Below are 19,315 nucleotides of genomic sequence, written 5' to 3'. Positions count from 1 at the left end.
CATGTTGTCTTCCCTCACTCTCGGTGACCTTCACATAATTGCATTGGCAATCACCAGAGGCACTTTGTGCATAGTGTATTTAAGAATTCATTGTAGCTACAGTAGAATAATAGAATAACAAAAAATGTTTAGCAAGCAGAGTGGAGTGGGCATAGACTTATCGTAAATCAGCACAGCTTATAAAGACAAGGAATAAGATTTAAAATTCTGAACTATAAAATCAGATGTTCTGTCTGTCTTTTGTATGTCAACATCTGTCAAATTATTGTCTGTTTTTTTGTTGTTGTTGTTTTTTTCGGAAATATAATGTATAGTAAGCCAGTTGGTCAGGGAGGCATGGACAGGCTCACCAGCTCTTCGTCCTGGATGTGCTCCACTAAGATTGCATACCTACACAAACAAAAAACACTTCCTTCCTACCCTGTTCCTTGCACTTCTCACCTTTTAAGAAGTGGCTCCAGGTGACGATATGTAAGACATCTTTTCAAAACGAACACCACCCCTCCTGTTACATGCTCAGTCGAAACATAATGCCCCTCCTCCTTGGCTATCAGTTTTGTTCCTGTTGGAAGAGAAGGAGAAGGAGCAAGGTTACACGGGGCGTCATATTAATGGGGCCTGTCATGCGCGTTGATCGTCTTAGGCGTGGAGGAGGATGAGCGCTCAAAAGGTGTTGTCTTCAAATAGGATTTCTGCAAGTGAGACATCCTCGTTGGGTGATATCCCCCTCAGAGCAGCCACTTTCTTATAGAATGATCTGTTATTAAGCAAATGAAGTGCTGCGGGCCCAACGGTAAATCCCTCCACTTTGTCATGGTGTGCTCTCAGTTATCACACCCTGCTCCTTCATTCATTCCTGATGTTCTACCCATTTCACCATGTTATACCACTGCACAGCAGCCTTGTATTTGAAGTAAGTCGCCCCTTTGGAGCACGCGTGACACAGAGAGGATTCCAAGTTGTAATCAATGACTCCTCAAAAGGCGCATTGATCTCATATAAAAAGGGAAGTTTGAAAATAAGCAGGCTTTTTCTTCCCAAGTAGATTAAAGTTAAAGGCAGTTTTTACGTTCCACATGTATATGAAAGGGTCGGCCCGCTAAACATCAAATCTCAGCATTGACTCCTGCTGTCTCTTTAGTATTTTCTTTTATTTAAATAAATATTCACAGTAAATCACTTAATCTTGTGTTTTGGCGCATTGGTGTTATAATCACTTGAGTGTTGATGTTAACACCAATAAACTTTTACAGAAAAGGGCTGAAGTGCAGTTAGAATAAATAGTAAGTTATGTTTTTTACACCATGTCTGTCAGATCCTTTAAAATGTATTTCCCTCAGTTGTGTATATCTTGAATGTTGGACCCCCCGTGTGTAATTTCAGGTCTTGTAATCCTACGCACTAGTGGTCAGTCAGAGGTCTGTTGAACCTGACACCCTAACATCAGCTCTATCTGTCTGATGTGTAATGACCCTGACTAAGAAACAATTTGAAATCTCTTAATAAACTTTGCTTTGACACGGTCCTTTTGTCCCAGCTATCCAGATACATGATAGAAAAGAAAGAGGGGCGATTGGACGGGGGTGGGGTCGACAGGGGGAATGGAAACTGCTAGACAGGAATTGATTACATTAATTGATATGCCAATATGTAAGCTTGTTACATCCACCATTGCTTAGGATGATGGCTAACAGGTCCTGCTGATCAATGGAACCAATAAAGGCTTCATCCATTAATGAGCAATGTGGTAATTAATGTTATCCCTAAACCAATTACCTCAGGCAGTGCATCTACAGGAAAGCGCAGCAAACAGTCCAACCAGGTTATCTCTGTTATACTCTTAGCAATTTTCTCATGCAGCCTCTTTACTGCTCTATGAATTAGCATGGCTGTAAAGGCTGCACTCAGGCAGTCTATTCACAAGCCATAGAAAAGTAAAATATTGTGAAGTGTTTCCAGTGTTTATCAAGCAAACTGAAATTTTTGTAAAGAGTCATAGTTAATATTGCAGTTGGAAAAAAAGTAAGATTATTTGTGTCCCAGCCTTGAAGTTACAGAACCTGCTAAGTAGTCATAGCTTCATAAAGCTAATCTAAATCTATTCATCTTGTCCCCTCTTATTTCAGCTTGTAAAGATTACATTTTTTGTTGTTCTTCTTCTTTTCTCTTAGACTTCACTGTCTCAATGCCCTCCTTTCTCTTCTTCTCTTAACATTATCACTGAGTTAGACTGCGGTTTTAAAAATCCCACACTGTTCAGTCTACTAAAATGTATGGTAGGCAACAAACAAGTTTTTTTTGGCAACTAAGTCCAGAGTCTTTTAATTATATAATTATTGCACTTTTAATTGTATGTTACAGACACCCTGGCTGACGTGAAAAAAGGTGTGTAGCGAGTGTTCACATCCTCAAAGGCGTGATTGTCTTGACAGTTGCAACAATGAGCTAACCCAAGAGTCACAGCCAAGTAACAAACCACACCTCTCCCTAACAGACACACTGTCTGCACATGAATAATGGCACGCTGATAAATCGATACTATTGTTTTTATGCTCTGGGGGAAGAATTATCTTAACTGGAATTCATTGCTCAACATTTTCATTCACCTCATCTTCATAAGGTGTAAATAAAACAGGGTTTTCTGCATTTCATTCCAAGTTTACTGTCAATCAACAGAACAGAAACTACAGGTTCAGAGTGCTGCACAAGTGTGGCTTTGGAAACATGGTAACTAGTCAGATCACTGGGCCTGACCCTCCATGTCTTTTTTTTACTCGTTTAAAGTATACACACTCATTGAGCAATGTCATGGCAGCTACAGTTGGTTGAATTTTGGATCCTTGTTTGATGCGTTAATTTAGTCTTGTAAGGCAAGTGTCATGTAAATCAGCTAATTTTGTTGTACATTTGTTAAGTAGCACCTAAATGTGGTAACAGTGCTGTATTTAGACTTAAATAATGTGTGCAATTATATATGTATCACTTATCTGTGACCTTGTAGGGGAGATGAGCCTGTAAAAACAAATAAGATAAAGTTCAGTTTTTGATTTAAATATTCCTGCCTAATCCGACTTAACAGAATAACAAACAGAACTAAGTGTGAGATGATGACTTATTAGTTGGGACAAGCCCTTTAGACCAAAATCCAGTGTATGTAATGGGTGTTGCAGAAGTGCAGAAAGGCCCATCTGTCTCTCTGCCTATTATCCGAAGCCTTAATCGGGACTTACAGCAGGGCAGGCTAAATAAACAGTAAGTAAGTTGTCTTGGGTAGAGGAACGTCAATGCCTGCAACTTGCTCAAGCCTTTGCTCTGAATGGTTCTGTATTGACCCCTGAGGACCCCCCGAGAATTCCCTAATTGAAAATTAATATTGAATCAATGCTGCGGGCCATTTGCATATTGATTATAAACATCCAGGAAGGCACCAAGTATGTCTGGGATCAATAGGGCCCTTCTGCAGCAGGCCGAGTGCACTACATCACATGGCAGCTGCCTGCTCCTGAGGTTAATGACTGCTGCTTGTTAAGGAGCTCTTGTCAGGTAGAATCCAGCTGCAGGGTCTTTCTGCCAAAGCTGGCAGCAGGTGAACTGTGGAGAAAGGAAGAGCAGGTACAGATGGAGGGGAAGTATGGGATTTGAGAAACCTCTTCTGTTTTAGGTGACATTGAATCCAAGTTTATCTCGGTATTAGATGTGTTAGCAACTTATAGCCATCATTGTATCTCTTCATCCAACAATCTTTTTGGGTTCCTTTTGTGCTCCATTATCTGTATTTTGGGGCCTTGGTACCCTACATTTGAACTCTGACCACTGCCAAACAAAGAGCAAATACACCAACCATGTGTGTTTGTACTCTATATGTGTGTGTGTGGAGGCTGATCAAAGATAACACCAACCATTTCCATCCCCTGAAGGGAGAGAAAACAATATTAGGTAGATCAAAAAGGCCTTTTTTAATTTGGAGTGAAACTTTCACAGCGTTACAAGACAAAGGAGACCCACAATCCTCTACTTAAAGGCACCGATTAAGATTCAACAACACATACATTCCTCCTTCAAACTCCCCATAATAGTTTCCACATGTTGAGGGGGTAAGAGAGAAAGGGATGGCAGTGGAGACAATGGAGTGGAAAGGTTATATACTGATAAGGGGAGATGAGGAAAGAGATCTCCATCAAACCACCATCACTAGTGGAAACATAAGCATGGAATCCCACAGAAATCTGACTGGCTGGTTTAGTGGCGGCAACACTGAAGGCTGGTTAAACTAATGGGGCTCTCTAAAACTGGTTGATTCTCTGAACCCACAGGAGACAGCAGACCTGGTGTGAAGCACATGTGAGAGCAGCTTATCCTCCAGTATATGAAAGGCAAGGTCTTGAATTAATGCCTCCGTGCAGTCTGTGTCCATTCTCCCCTCGTCACCACCCCCACCACAGCCCCACACCCTGCACTGGGAGCTAGGGTCTGGGAGCCAAGAATGGAGTGCCGGGCCCAGAGAACCAGGCTGCATCTGATTGCTTCATTACAGGCCCTTTCATTGACTTGGTTGCACTGAACTGATGAACTGAGGCAGTGGACAAGAGCACATAATAGGAAGAAATGAATTCTTATCACAGCCTTCTCAGGAGGCCAGTGGTCCTGGCTGGAGCCAACAGAAGCCATGACTGAGTGAGGAGGAGGGGGCGGTATCCGGGCCCATTCATGAGCCAGGAGCAGGATCTTGTCTGAGGACATGATGAAGCTTTAGGATGTTGGATCAGTACACAGGGGAGGAACCATGAATCCACAGAGAGGCATATTATTGCAGGCAGCTTGTTTTAATGATTAATTTAGTGATTAGTGTTTGCTTTCTCGTGGTAACTGACACCCACGGCATAACATTTTTTCAATTGTTTATTCCAGCAGTCCTCCAGAGGCAGGCCTCTGTTAGTTAGAGTCCCTGCTTTAGGCCCCAGAGCAGCACCCAAACACCAACCACTCAGATGAATAATTAATTTTGTACCTTACCGGGCTCTCACCCCTAACTCTACAACCTCTGGCTAATGAGTGAGAAGAGTCTTCTGCAACGAGGACAATAGCGGGACCCATTATAAAAACAACATCAGCGCTAACAACCACAGCCATGCATACCATAGAAACGTAGGATGCGATACAGCACAGCAATTTAGCAGCAGTCTTGGTCTCCATAGGGCAGGGGTGACCGTGTCTTAGAGGAGCGAGGGACTCCACACCTCTGTCTTACCTTATTTCCATCCCTGTATGCATAGTCAGCATTAAACCGAGGAGGAGGAGGAGGAGGGGAGCCATCATTTTACAAATGCTGCGATCGTGATCCTTAACATTAGCATAATGGTTTCCTGTAAAAGTTGAAGAAACCTGAAATTAGCTGATGTTGTGTCATTATACTTAATATATAACTATTTAGTGAAGCCTCCTGATGGGGCCGCGCACCACACCTACCTGCCAGTGTGCTCTGCTCCTCTCTCTTCCTCCCTGCCGCCATCAAATCTTTCCCCTCCCCCTCATGCTCATACCTGTTCACTCGGCACAAAATGGATGCTGCAAAGCCATTTAATTGGCCTCCACTTCACAATTCAAGGGCGTCTGAAATGTCCCTTTAATAATATCTCTGCCCCTACAGAGCTGTTCTTGACTGTGTTTAGGAAGAATGCACTTTGTGGTAAAGAGGCGTCCTGTAGCCAGTGGGTACAGTATAAGACAATCTTGGGCCTCATCCTAAAGATCTTTTGGCCCCAGCGATTGCCACTGGGGTGTTGTGGGTTTTTCTTTTGTTTCTTTCTTTTTTCCTTTTTAGCAAGGAGCACATGTCACAGTCTGTAACAGTATCGGATATGTTAGTCATTTTGGTCATTTTAGACCAGCTGGCCCATGTTTTAGCCACATCATCAGTTCCATTTTTTTCCTTTCCTGTCTCGTCCTCTCCCTCTCCTGTGGCTGAGCCAAAGATAACTGAGGAGCAGTTTTGACTGTAATCACTCCAAGTCTCTTTCTCTGGAGAGCAGCACAGCGGGCAGCACAGTTCCACCCCTCTAGGAGCTTTCAGCCCACTTTCAGAATATCGTGACATGTTCATGAAGAATCAGACAAAGCCAAGATAGTACATGCATTTAACATGTGTAAATGCACATAACATACACCTTTAAACTGTAGAGATGTATGTATTTGAAAATATCTACAGTATCTTCTCACTATAAACAATAATCAAACTGTGCTTAGAAAGAGGGAAAATTTGACCCACTCTGAGAGGGTATACACACTCAGCTGAACAAGTGTTAGAACCAGTCATTTGAATATACTTAACAGCAACAAAAAAAGAGCCCTCACACAAGCTGAACTGTGTAGGCCTGCTCTGTCAAGTGTCATTCTGAGGCATTTTTGTATCTCAGGTAAAATTGAAAGCCTAAAGCAATTTGGCATACTGATTAGGCCCTTATTAATATAGGTTGCATATAACAGTGAGATTAGATGGATAACTAGTTTAAATGATAGTTGAGTTGGTGCATTATATCCCATCATCTGGCTCCGAGTCTGTTTTGTAATTAAGGATGTAAGGTGTGTGCATAATCCAATAAATAAATAATGCTGCCAGAATTATGTGATAATAAATTAATACAGTACAAGAAGTGAATAAAGGAGCAGTTAATTGCATGAGATGAGTCTGTTTCATTAGCCTTTTAAGAGGAAATTTCATTGTATGCATCGCATGCCATACATCCAGTTTTTTAAGTCAAATAAGGACCGAGTATTATGTTAGGAAAATCAAAACACAGCATTAGAATAGACATATAGTCTGGGTTTTGTTACTTAATTTTTGATATAGTTTTGTTGCACTCACTTCAGAACAGAGAAACACCTCATAACTGAGAGAACGGTGCTGACCTATGACACAAGTCTCTGCATCTTTGAAGGTTTGTAGTATCAGGCTCTTAGGGGGATATAAAAATATATCAATATAACTTCAAAAATGTACTTATCTGCCTTGATAATCAACGTAATGCTGTAAATATTTCTAAATCAGCCATGAAGGTGATCTGTGCTACTACTTATGCACGGAAAATTAAAAATAATGTATTTTTTTTAATGTGTATACTTACAACACACCTTGCAGTATTGATATTCAGTTTTGTTCTCTTTCTCTAGACCTAGTGTTGCAAGCAAAAAATAAACTTGGTTAAATGCATCTCCAATAATTGCGCTGCAAAGTTGGTTGATTATTTTGTACATAATTACAGCGGAAAACAACCTGCCTATTAAGCCTTTAATGGCAGTAATACAGAAAGCAATTACCATTACTTTGCTGCTCATACTGAAAATAAAGATTTCTCTAAATTAAAAGGATCTTCTGACTTCTGCTAAGGCTAATTGTGTGGGGTCTTGTACAGACATCTGGTTGTACATCATTTGTAAGGGCTAAATGCTGATCAGTTAGGAAGGCTTTTACAAGCTGTGTCCTAAGTGTGTGTTTTTGGGACTGCTCTGCTGCCAGGGAGTCTGATAGCTCTTGAATTATTTATCTATCAGGCTGCTGGACGGTAGTCACGGCGACCTAGGCCCCGTAGTGTTTGTCTGGCAACATCTCCCTCCAACAGTAGCCACTGGCAGACAGGGGAAGGGGTGTTAATGAGCAGGGCAAAGTGTGCATGGGACCAGAATTTTATAACCCTCCAACCGTTCCTAACATACAAACCCTCATCACTGAATAAAGACGCAAGAAAGATTTACAAAGATCTGAGTGCAGAACTTTTTAATTAGGGAAAAGATGAGGTTAGAAAAAGGAAAAGATTGAAAACGAAAGATAGAAACAGCCACCCGTTTTCCTATTAAGGAGAAATGTCAAGCGCGGTGGTGAAGCAATAGTCTGTGTGCATCCCTTTGTTGTCCTCCCTGACATTGAAGGCTAATTTTTCATGGTTATTTGAACTGGAAAATGAAAGAGAGGTTTGCGATTATTTCCTATAAATGACAACACAATCGCATTACGCTTCAGTACAAACACAGAGAGGATATTGCCTTTTCATATTTCATGTGAAAGTAATGGATGGGCTATGCAAAGAGGAACAGAAAGAAAGACAAATGGTGAAAGAAAGCTCACTGTGTTTGATTTGTATTAGAAACAGAATAGAGAGAGGTAGCAAGACTTTTTTTCCCCCCCAATAAGTGGTAGCACTCTCATAGATGTTTTAAAGTGCCTGTGCAGTGTAATCATTGGATTTCTTTAGCAATTAGCTATGAGCAACCAGCCAAGGTGGTTGTTAGGAGAAAAGTTGGCCAATGTAACAACTGCAATCTCTACTAGAAAAATATTTATCCATTGTAACACACACATACACACACAGTCTCCATCTATGTCTGTGTGCAGCTGCATGATGTAACCAATAAAAATAAGTGTAAAAAATAAATAAGATAAAACAGGAGCCTGCCATCCTTCACCTCTCCTCACAACTGTCCTGAGACATCTGAACTTAGGAAGCCGTTAAACTTTTTAGAGCAAACACGTGTGAATGAAACCCTATATTTTATATTTTAAATAAAATTGATTAGAAAAATTTGTATTCATAACCTTGTCAGATTCTGTTTTATCTCGCCGTACGCTTTCATAAACAAACAGCCAGTCAGGCGCAGAGCTGTGGATGGAGACAGGGAGGCAGGATGACCATCGAGCAGGATGGCAAACCAGCCCACTCTGATGGGGCATGCTGAGAAATGTGTTTGTGTACTTTAAGTTTACAAAGATTGAAGGACCAGCAGGAAAGCCTCTGCCGGCAGGACTCATGTAAATAGGACCCAAGTGGGAGCTGCGAGTCGGACTCCTAACACGCGCCGAGGTAGGCGCTACATACATCCAACCATGGCAACATTGATTTTCTGAGCTAATACCTCCACAGAACAGTCCACAGGCAGATGGATGCACTACAAAGATATGCAAATGGTGCATTCGATAAATCGACAGGCAGAGATCTTTTTCAGACAGTCCACTGTACTGGTCTGCAGTGCCTAAAAGGAGAGATAAACAGATAAGTACCTGTTAATGGACATGCACATACACAAGTGTGCACACGCCGACAAACATACAAGCACCTGCCTGTTACCTGCGAAAACTTAGATCGATAATAGAATTTCATGTTAAGCAGAACTGCTTCAGAAAAGCACATCAAATAAATGTGGGGACTATCGAGCATTAGCTTTTTATATGAAAGTGCTATTTTTAATGCAGCGTACTATGATTTTAATTTTCAAGGTTTTCTTCAAGAACCCCTTTTGCACCATATATTGTGTATAATAACAAAACAAACTGTGGGTATAGTCATATTCACTGTGCTTATTAGTCAGATATGAAACAAAAGCTGCTGGGTGTATGTCATATATAATAGATGTGGGCTGTCTTGTTAAGCCCAGCAGGCTGTATGTGGCTGTGTCTCTGTGGAGAAAGGCTCTGAAGCTCGCTGTACCTGGTAATTAAAGAGAGTTTGTGGCAAAAGCCAAACATCAGGAGAGATGAGCTATGAACAAAAGAGCTGTGACAGTTTCAGGTTATGTGATTTTTGTGTCCCTTTTTTGCCAAATGAAAAATCAATACATTTTCCGGGTTATACATATTCAGAGTGTCCACCACGCTTCCGCCCTGATGGAGAGAGAGTGTGTGTGTTGGGGGGGACTGTGGGCGAGAGTGGGGGGAGTCGCCTGTCCGCCTGTCATAACTGTACCATCGCATTTTCCAACCCACTGGTGAATATTTCAGAGTTGATGTGATTGCCCTTCATGACAGCGGTGATGCTTTTTTTTTCTTTCTCTTTTTTTTTTTTTTTTTTCAGACACCCCTTCAGCCACCCCCACACTCCGTCAACCCACCCTAGTTCTGTTTGGTCCCTTTGAATGGCTGCAAATAGGTGAAGGCATTGTAGTGTGAGCTGGAGGAAAAAGAAAAAGACACATTAATAACAGCAGGTTGATTTAAGAGGGGCCAGCAGTGGAAGACGATAAGCATAAATGCATGGCGGGGGGTGGCAGAGAGGCAGAGTGACTCTTTGTGCTGGACAGTGTCCCTTAGGCAGAATAGATGTAAGAGCACTGCCCAGTGATGTTTTTGCCCCCCATCCAGGCTTTTAGTCCACCATCCGAGCAGGGAAAAGTACAGCCTGCATCTTCCATTGTGGACATAATATGTGTTAGTGAGCGGTCATCATCTTGGACATTCAAGGAAGTCACAGTGTTGTGTGTGTGTGTATGTGTGTGTCAGCTGGGGCAGAAGAGTGAGCAGTCCCTGAATGCTCACTCCCTGTGTAGCCACATTAACCTAGATCCTCCTCTCCTTCATCACTCAAGTAAAACACAAAGAGAAAAGAACTAGAGCGGCACTCACTTCATCCTCTTTATTTGTATCTATGTATCTAAACATGCCATTATCACAAGGAGCACTTCTAATTAGTGTCATTTCCCATGAGGTAACACTTTAGGGAAAACATTTAATACATTGCATGGTGCTCAGTAACAGTTTCTAATTTACTTAAGTATCAAGAGTGGAAAAAAATGTTAGCCACATTTAGTGTGCTTGAACACATGTACATTTTTTCCCTTTATTAAAAACCAAAGCTTCCACGCATGACTCTGTGACCTGAATGCACCCTGTCCTTTAAAATGGCCAGTGACTTTGAAAGGCAAGGGGGATCAAATTAAGTGTTGTGTGGGAGACCTATGAGGCTGGTTTGATGAGCAGGCACCACCGGGAGAGTGGTGGAGCAGTGGAGGAGGGGGCTGCTGCGATATTGTTCTAAGGCAGTGTGAGCTATCACTGCTGTTTGTGATTAACTTGCCGTTTAAAGTTTTTTTAGTTATTAGCTGCCCTAACCCCGTACCCCTCCTCCTCCTCCTCCTCCTCCTCCTCCTCCATCCCCCGCACCTCCTCCTCTACTATCCCCCCTTCCTCCTTTCCCCTCCTGCCCTCAGCCCCATGGAGACACAAAGTATTCATTCACATTTAGATCCTGAGGTCACAGCAGGGCCAGCAGGGAGAGGCCACCGCGTCCCCCCATAGACAGGTCAGGAATCTAACACGTAACTCCGACCAGCAGCGCTGAGGTAGCTTACTCTTCTTTCCTTTCAAAATGTGAAAGTGTGTGTGGGAGAAAAAGAAGGGAGGGAGGGAGGGAGGGAGGGAGGTAGGGAGGGAGAGCGCAAATGGGAAAAGAAGAGACAGATGCACTTTCATTTTGTGTGCGTGTGGCTGATCTGGAGTTTGGTGCGTTTGCTGACATTTTGCTACTTTGATTTTCAGTCATCTTAGATATTCATGTTCACATTTTTTGAACGTCTCTGAACTGGAACTCATAGAGTTAATCAGCTTTTACATATCAGTACGAATGTTTTGCAAGTCATTTATTTAAAAAACACTTTTTTTTCGCACAGCACATCACATGCCCGCAGTGTAATTCAGCTTTGTAGTGCAGTGACCATAATGGCTGCTGATAATTCCATGTTGTGGTTTATTGGTTGTTCATAAGCAAAAGCCCCCTCTTGTCTCTGGCCAGGTTGTGGTCATGTTTTGCTCTGTTGTGGTTTTATGAGAGGTAGTTTGTGAGGATGTAAGACAGGAGCGTGCGTGTGCGTCGTGAAGGGGTGGAGGGGGGGGGGGGTAAGAGGGGTGGGAGTATTTTCCTGTGTGTTGTAGTTTAAAAGGAGGTCTTGCGTATGGGGCGCAGAGGTGCTGATATGAGGAGCGGACAATGCATGAAAGCCCTCAGCATGGGTCCTGTGTCTCATTGTCCCATGGTACCCTCCTGTCACTTTCATTTTGCACCCTCTAGTCCAGAGTCAGGCCAACTTTGATATAAGGAAGGGGTGCAAGGGATGATGGGGGGAGCAAGAGGGGGATTTTTAAAAGAAGAAGTAGGGGAGAAAGATAGAGTCTGTGAAGTGTGAAATAAGATTGCTTTTTATCCGACAGTGCAGCGCTAAAGAAAAGGAAGCTGTCCGGGCCTGGATAAAGCGGGGGAAGCACACCTCTCTGATTTACAGTGTGGTCGTGTAACACCTGGTTAAAATGATAACAACAGCCTCAATAATCATAATGAGAGTAATGAGAGCTTAGACCCACACAAGAGCCCAGAGAGACGCAGAGCTCAACCCTCGCTCCCAGTACTCGAGAGCCGGGGAGAGGGAGAAGCTCGACTCAGCCCCCGCACTGGTTCTCCAGGACTTATGAAAGCCAGCAGAGAGATAGACAAGACACCGCTGTTGACTAAGATTCTGTATATGCTACAAAAAGAGCAGACTGTAACTACTGTTTGAGGAACACTGGAGCCATTTGCAGGTAGGACTGGGATTCTGTACTTTGAGAAAGGCAGTTATCATCATAGCAGTATATTCTGCTGAGGCCGAGGACGGAGGAGGAGCCTGACCTAGTGAAAGATATCTAGAGTGACTATTATTACTTGCTGCTGCTCTTCTCTACAGTCTGGGAAGGAATACTGGAAAGTGCAGTGGTTACCATCAATTATTTATTAGGCCGTTTGTGCTTGTCAGTCTGATTAGCATTAGTGTAATCACTGCTCTTCAGGGGAAAGGAAGGCTGCTCTCTCTCATCTGAAGGTAATCTTGCCGTTTTCAATGTCTCATCTTCACCGGACACCTCTTGCATAGCATCTGCTTTTGTCATCTCCACATAATTCTTGCCTTTTCCCCTTCCCCGTGTGTTTCTGTCTGTTGCTGCTCGGTCCCTTCCCCCCCACCGCACCTCATTAATGTGCGTGAGCAAGTAGCACTCTCCCGGCTTGTAGAGAGTGACACCTATGGGCCTGATTAAGCCTCTGCACTGGCTGGCAAAAACACGAGAGGGGGAAGATGGTGTGTGAGTGTGTGCGTACTTCTGTGTGTGTGTGTGTGCGCGCGCGTGAGTGTGTGTGTGTCTGTCTGCAGGATGTTGGAACAGAGAGTCCATGGACTGTCCCCACTGAGTGACTGGCAGAGCAAAGCTGATATTTATATGCTCAGAACAGATGAGTGTAATCTCTGTGTCGGCAATGGGCTTATTCAGCTTGCATGATTAGATTAATGGAACTGTTTCATATCATTGTATTAGGATGGTTAATGAAGACAATTAATTAGAAGACAACCTTCAGGCTATTGTCCTTTACATCTCTGAAATTTGGGTTAGAAATGGCCTGCTGCCATAGCTTTGAGTGTTTCTCCTCATCTATTTTCAGAGTTAATCTATGGCTACAGTTTTAGTGTCTCTTCCATTTGCATCCTACTCTTAGGCCACTCATGACCTTTCATTAATTATTGTCGGCCTGGCTTTAATCATTCTGTAATACCGTTGGAGATGAGACGAGAAATAGGCAAAGCCATTTACCACTTAAAGATGTGACGCTTCTCCTGGAATTAAATGTCTTCATTTCTGCATAAATTATGGACTTGGCTCTGTGCTGTGTGTGTGTGTGTGTTCAAAGTGTCAACCATGTTGATTAGACCCAGAAATAAAAATGTTTTGAAAAAACAAGGAAGAAAAAAAATATCAGTGCACGTGTGAGCATGTACATTGTGTGCACAGGAAGTTGGGGGTGGATACAGGGAAACTGAATGGCATTAAAATGTTGTCTGCCTATCACAGCAATGTTTAAGCACAAAGTGTGTATTAATGTGTAGGTGGGGAATTAGTCTCACTACAAGTGTCACATTGCTAAGAAATGACACCTTGCCCCGTTTTTAAAGGTGAAAAAATTTACCTGGGGATTATTTTGTAATCTGAGCACCTATGCAGCTGTACAGTATCCTAATTCTCGCACAGTTGTGGAGATTTATGCAGGCAGGAGTTAGATGGGATTTTGGGACTCTGGTTTTCTGGGAATGTTGAAAGATCCGCCTCACCAGCACGGGATAGGCTGCACTGGATGGAATTCATGGGTTGCCTTGGAAACATAATAGAAACATGGTTAAAAATAAAAGAATAAAATGTATTCATTTCTGCGGGATCCGGGGGAACACTTAAATATGCTTTTTACTAGGAGTCAGCCATCCCTTTTAAATATCCTTATTTAAACACAGGATCGCTGGATCACAGGATCGGCTTTTAGCAATAACGTGTAACCACACAGTTCATACATCTATCACTCTGCTCAACTGTTTCCTACAGCATCTGATCAGCTAGCAGGAAATGGAGGATCCTGCTCTTGTCCTGCCAGTAACACAAAGGTGTTTTCCATTGAATTTGATTTATTTTTATTTTTTTAAACGGAGTAACCCCATAAGCATGCAGTTGTATGTAACTATTCTTATGGTAATAATCACCTATTATGATTTTGTAGCTATACTGAGCATTCAGTCAACCTTTAACAAAGGTGGCCTCTTAAATGTCTTTTAAAAGTTGTGCAAAATATGTTAGAGATGCTCTTGAATATAAAACCTTTTTTTATTTTAAGCTATTTAAAGAAAAATAATAATAAAAAAAAATATTTCATAGGCAGCAGTGGTTGTTGATAAAAAATCAATTTCCTTCAACATAGTTTTCATTTATAAACATGACTTATTTGTGTAAAGCATATCTATTTACTGTAGGCTGAAGGGGAAAAAGGTGTTTCTGATTATTCTGTAAGAACTGACACTGGGAACGGGTCCGTGAGAAAAGCAATGTGGTTCAGATATGAATGAGTGTTCAAAGTGTATCTGTGATAATGACACATGCTGCAGTTTGAGAACACTGTGTCAACTCTATATACATCATATGCAATGTTTCATAACTGATGGGATAAACAGTGAGTGCTGTGGATAATGTAACATCATAAAAGTGGTGTTGGCTGTGGGTAGTCATGTGGTGAGCTAGGATTGGATGTGTGATGACTGCAGGGCTGAATACTTGAACAGGATATTTCAGTGGCTGTTGTAGCATTGTCAATATGTCAATAGCTTATAGAGTAGAGACCTGAGCATGAAAGCATTTTCAAAAGAGCATTTAAGTACATTTGCTGAGAATTAGCTGACTTGTGTAATAACTGATAGGGCCTATTGACTGCGGCCTAGTTTACTGTTGTCAAATCAATGCTACTGCATGCAAGTCCCACTACTTTTAAACAAACTTAACAGGCAAAGGGGATGTTCAGGGGGCACTGGAGGGAAATAAACAAGATTGATGCCCTTTTTATTATCTGTTTTTGCTATCTTTTCCTCTGTGTGTTACTTACAAATGGCATTATCGGATATCCATTGTTTGGACTTCGATGCTCCTAAATGGCCTGATATATTGAGCTGAGGCTTTTAAGGTGGTTACAGGGGATTTCTGCCTTTGACTTGGCATAAAAATAAAATGAATTGTGGCTTTGAAAGTTTTAAATATTTATGTTTTTTTTCCTCTTCTTTTGTTGGCAATAGTTGCATACAAGTGAAATGAGACTTGTATTGTTAGTAAGTAACCTAGCAGATTGCAGCAGGGGATAGTAATGTATGTGCAAGTTTGCTTTCATGTGTGCATGTGTGTGTGAGAAAGAGAATTTTGGGAGGGGGGGGGGTCTAGTATAAGGTCTTCCTCATGAAGGATACTGCTCTCACAATTATTTTTCCATCTGCCCACTTCAGACCACATGTGTGCTTTTTTTCCTTCAAGTTTTATGTCCACATTAAACTGAGGAAACCATATATGTGTCATGCTCTTGGATACATGGAAAGATGCAATGCAATATACAATATAATACGACTACTACTTCCACTACTACTATTAACACTACTAATGCTACTAATACTGATTTTAACAACACGATTAATATTAATATTACTAATAACAATAATATAAATTTTGTAATAATAATAATTATTATTATTATACATTTGCCTCTCCCCTTCCCCTATAATCAAACTCAGATTTTATAATTCTTGTCAAAATAAATTTCACAGTGATGATCAGACAGCACAGGACAGAGAGCAGAAAGCAGATTCTGCCCTCTTTGTCTGCTAGCCTTGCAACTGTGTGTCAGCAAATGTAATTGTTGCAAGCTCCTATAGAAAAAAACGCTGCCGTCCCTTTAAGTGCTTCCACCAATTCTGATGGCGTGGTGATTTACATATCCCGTCCTCCCTCCCCCTTCAGGAGAGCTGAGCGAGGATGTGGAGGCTGCTAGTGAGACCACCACAGACCAGGAGGACCAAACCAAAGAAAGAGAAAGTGGGGGGGAGAAGGAGCTCACCAAAGGGACAGGTAAGGCCAATATTTACACCACACACATTTAGGGACAACTATTCACAGGAAGCATGTGCCTCTGCTCCTGAATGGTGCTGAACAAAAGCCCTTTTATCTAATTAGATTACACATATTTTAACAAAATATTGAGAGCGTTTTAGGCATGAAACACTCAGTCTCAAAACTCCCTGAATTCAGTTCTATTTCACAGAGGCTGTTCTTTGATGCTTCAGGTTTTACAGGCATTAAAACCCATCAGATACAACTGGGATAAACTGTCAATTTGGGTAATATGTTCAGGTGACATGTGACCCATGTTTTGTCTTTGCTCAATAGGTGATGTGAAGAGAGAGGGGCCTGCATGTGTAATTCCAGCTGAGCCATGTGTGAACGCACATGTAATAGCACTGCCCTCTTTTCAGTTTTGCTGCACACACACACACACACAGGGACACAGACACAACACTTACCTGTTTTTTAATGTTATCAGATCAGGATGGTTTTTATCTGTGCTCCTCTTTATTGACAGGTGTTGGTGGTGACTCTATGCAGGGGGTTGGGTTTGGGAGAGGGGGAGGGGCTTAGGCCTAAACAGTCTCTGACCAAGGGCAGGCTGCTGTTCCTTAAAAAAAACATTTTCAGCATTTTCGGATCTAATCGCACAAATCTTGTTGTGGAAAATTACAGGATATTTCAGGTTTGAATGGTTCATGATGCATTATCGTCCTTGGGTTCGTGGTAGTACGCATGTGTGGATTTTCATTTTCACTCTGTTGGTCAGTAACAACAATCAGTGCACTTCATGGTCAAAACAAAAGAGCCAACACTGAGCTCTAAACTTTGAGCACTGCATTGTTTCAACAGGAGCTTTTACAATGAGAGATACTGTATATTGGCATCCATGAGAGTTTATGTGCAAGAACCAGTTGAGGTTCTTCAGCAGTTGTGATTTTGTTGATGGTGAATGTGAGATTTTGAAGCAAAACAATTGTGGTGCTGGTTATAAACTTGCATATGAACAATTATAGTCTGTATGTAGAAGAAAAAATTTTGGCTGAGATTGTCATGTGTGAAAGTTGTTGAGACCTACAGCATCTTTTTTCACAAACATCACCCTCGAACTGCGCTGCCCAACTTTATCTCCACCACCGACACTTGGTCTCAAACACAAGTTGAATCTGGCTCAAGTTTAGAGCAACAGTCAAAACCTTGTTTTGTCCCACACACTGCAGTTTATGCATCACTGCAGCTAATTATATACAGTGCTTTTGTTTACTGATTGTCGTCAGACTTCACAAATGTCAGTGTAAATGAAATATAGCTTCATTTTTCTTTTTTTCATGCACAATTTACTTTGTGTGCCTGTGTTGGAAAAACAATGCTGGCAGTTAAGACATCTCTTATTCAATAGAAGAGATTTCTGATAATGATGACACTGAACAGTAACAGGCCTGGGTAGATGCTTCTCACTTGTCTAACTTCTTGTGTTACTGCAGGATGTTTTGATTTACACTAGTCAGGTTAAAAGCTGGAAAACAATTCAGACCTTTTGCATACCTAAGTTTTTTATAAAGTGCAGCAAAAAAAACTTCATCACAGTGTTTGAAGCCCAGCCTTTGTAAAATGTCTTTGATATTCGAACTTCTATTTTAAATGAGGCTGAGTTGTTTGTGCTCTTTGAAAGGGCGACACTCTTCTTTGATGGAAGAAATAATGATATGCATGCCTGACTGAATATGGCTAAAAGTATGTTTTAGCACATCAAAATAAAGCACTTTAAAAAGCATTAAAATGAGCTGGCCGATTAATAATTCACTCATACCTGTGGTGCACAGGAAGACGACTCCTCGCATTAGGATTCCTCCTTTTTGAAAGGCATGCAATTTGATACAAGCATATTCAGTTCCTTTCCTCCCCTCTGTCAGTCGCTAATCACCAAATAAGTGTGTTTCTGTGTTTTCACAAAGGAAATATGTGCTTGCATATGAAAAATTTACAGCTTCCCAGCAGCTTATTAGAAACGCTTAGTTAAAAATAGCATGTGCATTAGGGAACCAGGTCTGAGGTTCTGTTTGATGTCAGTGAAAAGGTGGGTGGGTAGGCTGGGGTGGTGGGTTCAAGGCTGTGTTGTCAGCGAAAGGTAGACAGCTGTAGTTTAATGGAAGGGTCCCTTTTTGTACTTCAAACTTTTTGTGATGGATGAATACAATGCCCATTCAAAGGAAGCACAGAAAACCTGTCTTGTAGCAAAAAGGCGAGGGAGACCTCACAATGCATTTGGTAAACAGAGGAGCACTTGTTTGGGCCTGTGATTGTCTGAAGATGTTTGTACAGTAGATACACAGATGGTGTGTATGTTAGAATATGGTGTACGAGCGTCTCGGCCAACCTGTTATTTATCTGAAAGGTGCTCAGTCTCCCACTGTCTGAGGATGAGCTGTTTCTAAGGTCCATCATTAGAACTACTGAAGTATTTCTTCTCATCGCTGTCATGTAGCTGTTGGAACAGAGCACAACATTGTTCCTTTACAAATGACAGTCACTGTCAGACAGACAGCGTTAGCGAACACAGAAAAAAGGCTTCCTCTCTTTTAAAGCCACTGTCAATCTTATTTTCTCTTTCTTGTTCCACAGCTCCTCAGTATTCATTAAAATCATTTAGAGGTACATCAGAAGCCTTTGTAAAATGCATATGTATTTGGCATGTCATCTTTTGAAAGATGCCTTCATTATTCGGTTGTTTTTTTATTTATCTTTAAGATAGTATATTATATATTATATACATGTACATGTGCATGCATTCAGACATTATGTAAATGTCATATGCTCCCAACACTACAGACAATAGTGGAACTTTTTCTGATTATACAGTACATTATTATAAGGATATTTCCAGATAGAAGAAAATACAAGTTAACAGCAAAAGTAATTATAAGTGGAATACTAAAACCTTAATGTATTTGGATAATGATGTTCATGTTGGCGGTAGCTGTAACTTAATCATCCAGCTTGATTAGTAATTCAAAGGGTCATTTTTAATGCTAGGTATGAAATATGTATAAACGGACAGCAATGAGCTTCATTCCCCGCACCTTCTTCACCTAGCTGAGACAGCACCAGCAAAAG

The 19,315-nt window shown here is 41.5% G+C and overlaps 1 protein-coding gene across 1 annotated transcript in view; it reads left to right on the top strand.

Annotated features, from left to right (window-relative positions):
• The window catches only part of zfhx3b (zinc finger homeobox 3b), a 138,942-nt gene that overhangs the window by 94,373 nt on the left and 25,254 nt on the right, over positions 1-19,315 (top strand). The window contains exon 6 of the mRNA XM_083969260.1: positions 16,100-16,207. Coding sequence (XP_083825386.1) covers positions 16,100-16,207 — 108 coding nt within the window. The remainder of the gene's footprint in view (positions 1-16,099; positions 16,208-19,315) is intronic.

This window comes from Trachurus trachurus, assembly GCF_905171665.1.
Source record: "Trachurus trachurus genome assembly, chromosome: 3".
NCBI lineage: Eukaryota > Metazoa > Chordata > Actinopteri > Carangiformes > Carangidae > Trachurus > Trachurus trachurus.
Note: the sequence above shows the minus strand (reverse complement) of the source record. Positions and strands in the feature narration are given on the sequence as shown.